We start from the raw sequence: 10,191 nt of genomic DNA, 5'->3' as shown, positions 1-10,191 counted from the left end.
ATGGCAGGATAATGGGGGGATAATGGGGATACTGGGGGGTAACGGGGGGATAATGGGGATACTGGGGGGATACTGGGGGTAATGGGGGGATACTGGGAGGATAATGGCAGGGTAATGGGGGGACAATGGGGGTGCTGGGGGGATAATGGTGGGGTAATAGGGGGACAATGGGGATACTGGGGGTAATGGGGGGATAATGGAGATACTGGGGGGATAATGGGGTAATGGAGGGACAATAGGGGTACTGCGGGGGATAATGGGGGGATACTGGGGATACTGTGGGGATACTGGGGCGATAATGGCGGGGTATTGGGGGGATAATGGGGATACTGGGGGGTAATGGGGGGATAATGGGGATACTGGCGGGATAATGGCAGGGTAATAGGGAGATAATGGGGGGATACTGGGGATACTGGGGGGATAATGGCAGGGTAATAGGGGGACAATGGGGGTACTGGGGGGGATAATGGGGGGATACTGGGGGGATAATGGGGGCATAATGGCAATACTGGGGGTAATGGGGGGATATTGGGGGGATAATGGCAGGGTAATGGAGGGACAATGGGGGTACTGCGGGGGATAATGGGGGGATACTGGGGGGATAATGGCGGGGTAATGGGGGGACAATAGGGGTACTGGGGGAGATACCGGGAATACTGGGGGGATACTGGGGGGGATAATGGCAGGATAATGGGGGGATAATGGGGATACTGGGGGGTAACGGGGGGATAATGGGGATACTGGGGGGATACTGGGGGTAATGGGGGGATACTGGGAGGATAATGGCAGGGTAATGGGGGGACAATGGGGGTGCTGGGGGGATAATGGTGGGGTAATAGGGGGACAATGGGGATACTGGGGGTAATGGGGGGATAATGGAGATACTGGGGGGATAATGGGGTAATGGAGGGACAATAGGGGTACTGCGGGGGATAATGGGGGGATACTGGGGATACTGTGGGGATACTGGGGCGATAATGGCGGGGTAATGGGGGGATAATGGGGATACTGGGGGGTAATGGGGGGATAATGGGGATACTGGCGGGATAATGGCAGGGTAATAGGGAGATAATGGGGGGATACTGGGGATACTGGGGGGATAATGGCAGGGTAATAGGGGGACAATGGGGGTACTGGGGGGGATAATGGGGGAATACTGGGGGGATAATGGGGGCATAATGGCAATACTGGGGGTAATGGGGGGATATTGGGGGGATAATGGCAGGGTAATGGAGGGACAATGGGGGTACTGCGGGGGATAATGGGGGGATACTGGGGGGATAATGGCGGGGTAATGGGGGGACAATAGGGGTACTGGGGGAGATACCGGGAATACTGGGGGGATACTGGGGGGGATAATGGCAGGATAATGGGGGGATAATGGGGATACTGGGGGGTAACGGGGGGATAATGGGGATACTGGGGGGATACTGGGGGTAATGGGGGGATACTGGGGGGATAATGGCACGGTAATGGGGGGACAATGGGGGTGCTGGGGATACTGGGGGGATACTGGGGGGTAATAGGGGGACAATGGGGGTACTGCGGGGGATAATGGGAGGATACTGGGGATACTGGGGGGATAATGGCAGAGTAATGGGGGGACAATGGGGGTGCTGGGGGGATAATGGTGGGGTAATAGGGGGACAATGGGGATACTGGGGTAATGGGGGGATAATGGAGATACTGGGGGGATAATGGGGTAATGGAGGGACAATAGGGGTACTGCGGGGGATAATGGGGGGATACTGGGGATACTGTGGGGATACTGGGGCGATAATGGCGGGGTAATGGGGGGATAATGGGGATACTGGGGGGTAATGGGGGGATAATGGGGATACTGGCGGGATAATGGCAGGGTAAAAGGGAGATAATGGGGGGATACTGGGGGGATACTGGCGGGGTAATGGGGGGACAATAGGGATACTGGGGATACTGGGGTGATAATGGTGGGGTAATAGGGGGACAATAGGGGTACTGGGGGAGATACCGGGGATACTGGGGGGATACTGGGGGGATACTGGGGGGGATAATGGCACGATAACGGGGGGATAATGGGGATACTGGGGGGATACTGGGGATACTGGGGGTAATGTGGGGATACTGGGGGGATAATGGCAGGGTAATGGGGGGATAATGGGGATACCGGAGGGTAATGGGAGGATACTGGGGGTAATGAACGATTTTGGGGTATAATGGGAGATAAGGGCAGTTAATGGGGGGATACTGGGGGTGTAATGAAGGCTAATGGGGGTTAATGGGGCTACTTAGTGGTAATGTGGGGTTAATGAGGGGCTACTGGAGGCAATAGGGGCTACTGGGGCAATAATGGGGGATAATTGGGGCTTAATGGGGGGATACTGGGATAATGGGGGGATAATGGGAGGATACTGGGGGTAATGAAGGATTTTGGGGTATAATGGAGGTAATGGGGGTTAATGGGGGGATATTGGGGGTATAATGAGGAGTAATAGGGGTTAATGGGGCTACTGGGGGTAATGGGGGGTCAATGAGGGGCTACTGGGGGGTAATAGGGGCTACTGGGGCAGTAATGAGGGATAACTGAGGCTTAATGGGGGGATACTGGGGGGATAATGGTGGGCAATAGGGGATACTGAGGGGTAAAGGTGGGGAATGGGGGGGATACTGGGGGGTAAGAGGGGATAGCAGATACTGGAGAGTAATATGGGGATACTGGGGATAATGGAGGATAATGTGGGGTAATGCAGGGATAATGGGGCTAGGGGCACTGGAGGGATAATGGGAGCACTGGGGGGTCACTGGGGATACTGGGAGTGTGGGCACTGGAAGGATAATGGAGAGGAACAGAGGGGACACAGGGGGATACTGGGACTGGGGACAGCAGTGCTGGGGGGGCAATAGGGACCCTGAAGGGTAATGGGGATATAATGGGGGATATTTTGGGATACGGGGGTGTAACTGGGGACACTGGAAGGACAATTGGGGATACTGGCGGTAATTGGGTGCTCATGGGGCAGAAAATGGGGATACTGGGGCTGGGGGCACTGGAGGGACAATGGGAGCACTGGGACGGGGACACTGAGGAGTCACTGGGGATACTGCAAGTGGGGGCACTGGAACATAATGGGGGTACTAGAGAGGGAATGGAGGGTAATGGGGACACTGGGGGGATACTGGGACTGGGGACAGCAGGGCTGGGGGAGCAGGGCGTAGTGGGGACCCTGGGGAGATAATAGGGACAGTGGGACTGGGGTATGGGGACATAATGGGGACACTGGGGCTGGGGGGCTATTTGAGGCACTGGGGAATAATGGGGGATAATGGGGATGCTAAGCCACTGGAGGGATAATGGGAGCGCTGGGAGGACACTGGAGATACTGGGAGCGGGAGCAACTGGAGGGATAATGGGAGCACTGGGAGGACACTGGGGATACTGGGAGCGGGAGCAACTGGAGGGATAATGGGAGCACTGGGAGGAGCACTGGAGGGGTCACTGGGGGCACTGGAGGGATAATGGGGGGAACGGGGACACGGGGTATACTGGGACTGGGGACAGCAGAGCTGGGAGGCACTGGGGGGGCAGTAGGGACCCTGGGGTATAATGGGGACAATGGGAGTGGAGTGTGTGTGTTGGGGGGGATATTGGGGACACTGGGGAAAAATGGGGGATAATGGGGATGCTGGACCAGTGGAGGGATAATGGGAGCACTGGGAGGACACTGGCAGCGGGAGCAACTGGAGGCACTGGGACAACACTGGGGATACCGGGAGCAGGAGCAACTGGAGGGATAATGGGAGCACTGGGGGGACACTGGGGATACCGGGAGCAGGAGCAACTGGAGGGATAATGGGAGCACTGGGAGGAGCACCGGGGGGGTCACTGGGGGCACTGGAACATAATGGAGGGAATGGGGGATAGTGGGGACACTGGGGGTATACTGGGACTGGGGATGGCAGGGCTGGGGTACACTGGGCAGGCAACTGGGACCCTGAGGGGTAATGGGGGGATAACGGGGGGTAACCGGGGACACTGGGGGGGATACGGGGACCCCCCCATTTAGCCCCCCAGCACACTCATCATCCAGCCCTTTTATTTCTGCAGGGCACAAGGCCAACCCCCAGTCTCCCCAGTGCTGTGTCTCAGCTTCCCCGTTCCGTGCCTCAGTTTCCCCCCCCCCCCCCCCTCACACCACCCCATCCTCCTCCAGCCTTTCCCCCTCCACCAGCCTCCCCCACCCCAACCTCCGCAGGTCCAAGCTCTCGTACTGGCCCTTCACCACCAGCTCGGCCACGGCTCTGCCGGCGGCGGGCGCGTGCTGTAGCCCGTGGCCACTGAAACCGGCGGCTAAAAAGAGATTTTCTAATTTGGGGTGAGGCCCCAGCACCCCGTTACGGTCGAAGGTGTTGTGGTCGTAGTAGCCCGCCCAAGAGCCCCGGAGACGCAGGGATTCGAAAGCCGGGACGCGGCGGGCCAGCCTGGGCCAGACCTGCTCCTGGAAATAATCGTGATCCACCGAGAGATCGCCCGGATCCGGCTCTTCCTCCTGGAAAATAATCACAGAGTGGTTGGGGTTGGAAGGGACCTTGAAGATCATCTTGTTCCACCCCCTGTCCTGGGCAGGGACACCTCCCACCAGACCAGGCTGCTCCAAGCCCCCTCCAACCTGGCCTTGAACCCCTCCAGGGATGGGGCAGCCACAGCTTCTCTGGGCAACCTGGGCCAGGCTCTCACCACCCTCACAGCAAAGAAGTTCTTCCCCACATCTCAGCTCAATCTCCCCTCTTTCAGTGTCAAACCCTTCCCCCTCCTCCTATGGCTCCCCTCCCTGATCCAGAGTCCCTCCCCGATCCAGAGTCCCTCCCCAGCTTTCCTGGAGCCCCTTGAGGGACTGGAAGGGGCTCGAAGGTCTCCCCGGAGCCTTCTCTTCTCCAGGCTGAACCCCCCCAACTCTCTCAGCCTGTCCTCACAGCAGAGGGGCTCCAGCCCTCCCAGCATCTCCATGGCCGCCTCTGGGCCCCACTCCAACAGCTCCATGTCCTTCTGCTGTTGGTGGCCCCAGAGCTGGAGGCAGCACTGGGTAGGGGGGTCTCCCCAGAGCGGAGCAGAGGGGCAGAATCCCCCCCCTCGCTCTGCTGGCCACGCTGCTGGGGATGCAGTCCAGGGTGTGGGAGGTTGTGGGCCCATGTGGGACTTCTCACCCACCAACACCCCCAAGTCCTTCTCCCCAGGGCTGCTCTCCAGCCATTCTCTGCCCAGCCTGGATTTGTGGCTGGGATTGCTCCGATCCAGGTGCAGGACCTTGCACTTGGCCTGGTTGAACTTCATGAGGTTGGCACAGGCCCACCTCTCCAGCCTGTCCAGGTCCCTCTGGATGGCATCCCTTCCCTCCAGTGTGTCACTGCGCCACACAGCTTGATGTCATCGTCAAACTTGCTGAGGGTGCCCTCAATCCCACTGTCCATGTCTCCAACAAAGATGCTGAACAGCACTGGTCCCAGTACTGACCCCTGAGGAACACCACTTGTCACTGGCTTCCACTTGGACATTGAGCCGTTGACCACAACCCTTTGAATCCTGCTGTCCAGCCAGTTCCTGATCCACCGAGTCGTCCATCCGTCAAATCCAGGTATCGAATTTAGAGACCAGGATGTCATGTGGGACAGTGTCAAATGCTTTGCACAAGTCCAGGTAGATGACGCCTGTTGCTCTTCCCTGATCTACCAATGCTGTAGCACCAACGTAGAAGGCCACCATATTTGTCAGGCGTGACCTGCCCTTGGTGAAGCCATGCTGGCTGTCACAAATCACCTCCTTATTTTCCATGAGCTTTAGCAGAGATTCCAGGAGGATCTACTCCATGATCTTGCAGGGCACAGAGGTGAGACTGACTGGCCTGTAGTTCCCTGGGTCTTCCTTTCTTCCCCTTTTAAAAATGGGGGTTATGTTTCCCCTTTCCCAGTCGTTGGGAACTTCACCAGACTGCCACGACTTCTCAAGTATGGAATCATAGTATCGTTTTGGTTGGAAAAGACCTTTAAGATCATTAAGATCAACCATTAACCCAACACTGCCAAGTTACCAAACCATGTCCCTCAGCACCACATCTAGATGTTGTTTAAATATGTTTTTTTCTTTTAAATATCATAGAATCATGGAAAGGTTTGGGTTGGAAGGGACCTTGAAGACCACCCTGTTCCACTCCCTTGCCCTGGGCAGGGACACTTCCCACCAGACCAGGTTGCTTCAAGCCCCCTCCAACCTGGCCTTGAACCCCTCCAGGGATGGGCACGCTGTATAGTGGCAACTTTACCCGCCAGTTCCTTCAGGACCCAAGGATATGCATCCCATCAGGTCCCATGGACTCGTGCACCTACAGGTTCCTCTGATGGTCTCCAACCTGATCTTCTCCTACAGTGGGTGGTTCTTCATTCTCCTGGTCCTTGCCTTTGCCCTCTGTGACTTGAGCGTGTGGTTAGAGCTCTTGTCAGTGAAGACCGAGGCAAAAAAGTTGTTGAGTCCCTCAGCCTTGTCCATATCGTGGGTGACCAGGTCTCCTGTTTCCTTCTGGAGAAGGCCCACATCTTCCTTTGCCTTCCTTTGTCACTGATCACCCACAGGAGCTTTTCTCATGGCCAGATTTCATTCCAGCAGGGCCTTCGCTTCCCTAACCTGCTCCCCGGCTGCCGGGACGACATCTCTGCGTCCCTCCCAGAGACCACCCGGCCTTGCTTCCACCCTTTTGGAGCCTGAGGTTCTCCAGGACCTCCTTCTTCACCCAGCCATGAGGGGACCCCTCCTCCGGGCTCACCTCGGGGGGGCTCATGCCGCCCAGGTAGTTGCCGGCGATGCCGTCGCGGCGAAAATAAGCGCCAGTGGTGTCTACCAGGAGGGGGCAGGAGAAGCCGGGGCCGTCGGGGCAGTGCCAGGAGAACACATACCTGCAGGGACGGGGGGGGCACCCCCAAAAAATATAGGCCTGAGGGGTGCACCCCCCCTCCAGCAAGATAGGGGGTGTGTGGGGCTGGGATGTGTCCCCTCCCCCCAAAAAATAGCATTGAGGGGTTCTCATTGCTCCCCACCGCGTTGGAGGTGTGGTGGGTGCTGGGATGTGACACCCCCCCCCCCCCCAAAAGAAAGGACTCAGTGGTTCACCCCCTCCCTTGAAGCTGGTGGGTGCTGGGATGTGACCCCCCCATCCTGTGTGACACCCCCCCCACCCCAAAAAGCAGAGGTGTTCACCCCCCCTCCTTGCAGACAGAGGGGTGGTGGGTACCGGGATGTGCCCCCCCCCCCCCCCCAAAAAAAGCACCAAGGGGTTCACACCCCCACCCTTGAAGCTGGAGGGGTGGTTGGTGTTGGAATGTGACACCCCCCCCCGCACTGTGACACCTGCAAAAAACAGATCTGAGAGGTTCACACATCCCCCTCGCAGATGGGGGGATGGTGGCAGGTGATGGGGTCCCCCCCAAAAAGAAAGCCCCAAGGGGCTCACCCCCACCTTGAAGATGGAGGGACAGTGGGTACCCTGTGCCCCTCCCAAAAAAAAACCCCCTGAGGGCATCACCCATCACAGAGAGGCGGGGAGTGCTGGGATGTTCCCCCCAGTCTATGACCCCCCCTCCAAAGAAACACACCAAGGGGTTCACCCCCCCAAAAAAAAGGCATGCTGGGTGACCTCCCCCCTCCATGATCCCCCCAAGGGCTTCACCCGTGACAGAGAGCTGATGCCACTATGTGCCCCCTCCCTGTGAATCCCCCAAAATTGCCCCCCCCCCCTGCCCCCACACCTCTTCCTGGGCTGGATGGGCAGGGGGGGGCACAGCTCCTCCGGCAGCCCGGCCGTCTCCAGCAGCTTCCCGGCCCAGGCGCCGGCGGCGTTGACCACGATGGCGCAGGCGACCGGCTGGTACTCCAGGCTGTCCGGCATGTGGATCTGCATGGGGGGGGTCACCCAAACGTGGGGGGGTCACAGACACTCGTGGGGACCCCCCCCCAGCGTAGAGTTAGGGGGGGGGATACACGCACTCACGTGGACGTATTTGATGCGGGCAGTCGTCGGTGTCGGTCCCTGCAGCGGCATCACGTCTGCAGCCGAGGTGATGAAACCTGGTTTTTGTGGGGGGGTGCGTAAGATGGGGGCATCCCGGGGGGAGATGGGGGCGTACCCCACTGGGTGCCCCTCCCCTCCTCACCTCGCACCTCCCCGGAGCAGCTCTGCACCCCCAGGGATGTGGCTTTGCGCCGGAAAGCGTTGAGGAGGGTCCAGGGGTCGAACCAGCCTTCATCTTCCAGACCTGGGGGGGGGGGGGGGCGAAAAACACAGGCTGGGGGGGGGCACCGCAGCGTCATCCCCCCCCCCAAAAAGAACAATTTGGCAGGTGGGTGCTCCCCCCTTTCCCCAAATAAAGTGGGGATGAAGGATGAACCCAGCGGGATGAGGATGGGGGTGGGGGATGAGGGGGGGTCCCCATGCCCCCCCCCACTCCCTCCCCATACCGTAGGACGCCAGAGCCACGTCCTCCGTGTCTATCCAGGGGAATTTCTCCTTCAACTGGGTGGGAGACAGCAGGGCCACCTGCGCCCCTTCCTCCCTGGGGACGGCCAGCATGCAGAGGAGGGGGTCAGGACGAGGACCTCCCCCCCCCCGCCAAAAAAACCCCACCTGTGTGTCCCCCACCTTTGGAGCTGGACGGTGGCCTCCAGTGTGGCAGCGCTCTGCGGGGGGGCCAGGAAGAGGTACCCTGAGGGCTGGAACTGGATGTCGATGGGGGGCTCATTTGGGATCCCGAGGTGCTCCTGGAAGAAGATGGGGGGGCACCCAGGTGAGTGGGGCTGGACCGCCCCCCCCCGTAAGACATTCCCTCCCCCCGGCCCAAATAACCCCACATACGTTGATGTTGCGGAGGAAGCTGGCAGAGAAGCGGGACATCCGGATATTTTCCGGGAGGGAAAACTGCTGCCGGATCCCCCCCACTGACAGCACTGTGGAGGCTTGGGAATACTGAAGGAGACACACACACACACCCCCCCAGAATAAAACCGGGGTTCGGGGGGGATCCCCAAGGCCGTACCCCACCCCAGGAGGGGGTTGTCTCACCGTGGGGTCCCGCTCCACCACCAGCACCCTCATGCCGTGCCGCCGGCCCTCCAGCACCTTCAGCCAATAGGCCACCGACCAGCCCACCACGCCGCCCCCCACCACCACCACGTCGGCTTCTTCGGGGGGCCGTGGGCCCAGGGGGGGCCCCGGGGGGGTCCAGCCCCCTTCCACTCCCCCCCACGTCGGCACCTGAGCCTTCAGAGTCTGTCCCAGACGCTCCAGGTTCTGCCCCAGCTCTGCTGGGATATTGGGGGGGGGTGCCAGGCCTGGGGTGGGGGCACAGCTGGCAGGCCCCCTGGAACCCCCCCAGTTCCCTCTGTATCCCCTGGGAACCACCTAGGCCTCTCTGGGACCCCCCAAGACCCCTGGGTCCTCTGGAACCCTTCCCCAGGACTCTCCGTGATGCCTCAGGACCCCCCCACCAGTCTCCTGGGGACACCACCCCCGCAGTTCCTCCTGTGTCCCCCAAGCCTCTTCTGGGTCACCCCCCCTAGTCCCTTATAGGACACCCCAAGATCTCCCCCAGTCCCCTGGGACATGCCCGCCCCCCCCCGCCCCCTCTGTCTCCTCTGGGACCCCCTAGGACCTCCCCCAGTCCCCTGGGATGCCCCTCAGTCCCCCCACGGTCCCCCCAGTCCCCTCTCCAGGATCCCCCTCAGACCCCCCTACAGTTTCTCCAGGGTCCCCTGGAACACCCCCAGTCCCCCCAGGGACACCCAGCCCCTCCAGGATCCCCCTGAACCCTCTCTACCACCCCCCCCAGCCCCCTCTGGGACCCCCCAGTCCCCTGGGATCCACCCAAAGCCCCTGTGGGACGCCCCCATAAACCCCCCAGACCCTCCAGCGACCCCTCCATTCCCTGGCACCCCCCATCCCTTTGACCCCTTCCCGATTCTCTGCGATATCCCCTGCACCTCCCCCGCAACGAATTCCTTGCGGGACCTCCCCTCCGCTCCCCCCAGTCCCCTGGGACCCCCCAAAGCCCCCCATAATCCCCCCCTCATAATCCTCCCAGACCCCAGCGATGCCCCCCATCCCTTTGACCCCCTCCCCATTCCCTGCGACACCCCCTCCCCGGACACACACTCCCCTCAATTCCCCCTGGGAT

The 10,191-nt window shown here is 60.2% G+C and overlaps 1 protein-coding gene across 1 annotated transcript; it reads right to left on the bottom strand.

Annotated features, from left to right (window-relative positions):
• Positions 1-4,057: 4,057 nt before the first annotated feature.
• On the bottom strand, positions 4,058-9,309 carry FOXRED1 (FAD dependent oxidoreductase domain containing 1). Its single transcript, XM_074162410.1, has 9 exons — positions 9,081-9,309; positions 8,874-8,984; positions 8,661-8,779; positions 8,480-8,574; positions 8,176-8,277; positions 8,013-8,089; positions 7,771-7,916; positions 6,792-6,921; positions 4,058-4,526 (listed from the first exon to the last, which is right to left on the bottom strand). Exons 1-9 carry the CDS (start codon positions 9,111-9,113, stop codon positions 4,167-4,169), a joined length of 1,173 nt encoding a protein of 390 aa, XP_074018511.1. The 5' UTR covers positions 9,114-9,309; the 3' UTR covers positions 4,058-4,166.
• Between the last annotated feature and the right edge of the window lie 882 nt (positions 9,310-10,191).

Source organism: Numenius arquata, chromosome 22 (genome assembly GCF_964106895.1).
Source record: "Numenius arquata chromosome 22, bNumArq3.hap1.1, whole genome shotgun sequence".
NCBI lineage: Eukaryota > Metazoa > Chordata > Aves > Charadriiformes > Scolopacidae > Numenius > Numenius arquata.
Note: the sequence above shows the minus strand (reverse complement) of the source record. Positions and strands in the feature narration are given on the sequence as shown.

What these genes read in the sequence shown, in the direction of transcription:
- FOXRED1 (XM_074162410.1), bottom strand. Translation starts at nt 9,113, where the DNA reads ATGAGGGTGCTGGTGGTGGAGCGGGACCCCACG. An exon ending in GCTTCCTCCGCAACATCAAC is followed by an intron (nt 8,780 to 8,873) that starts GTATGTGGGGTT and finishes ATCTTCTTCCAG; the next exon opens with GAGCACCTCGGGATCCCAAA. An exon ending in GCCACCGTCCAGCTCCAAAG is followed by an intron (nt 8,575 to 8,660) that starts GTGGGGGACACA and finishes GGCCGTCCCCAG; the next exon opens with GGAGGAAGGGGCGCAGGTGG.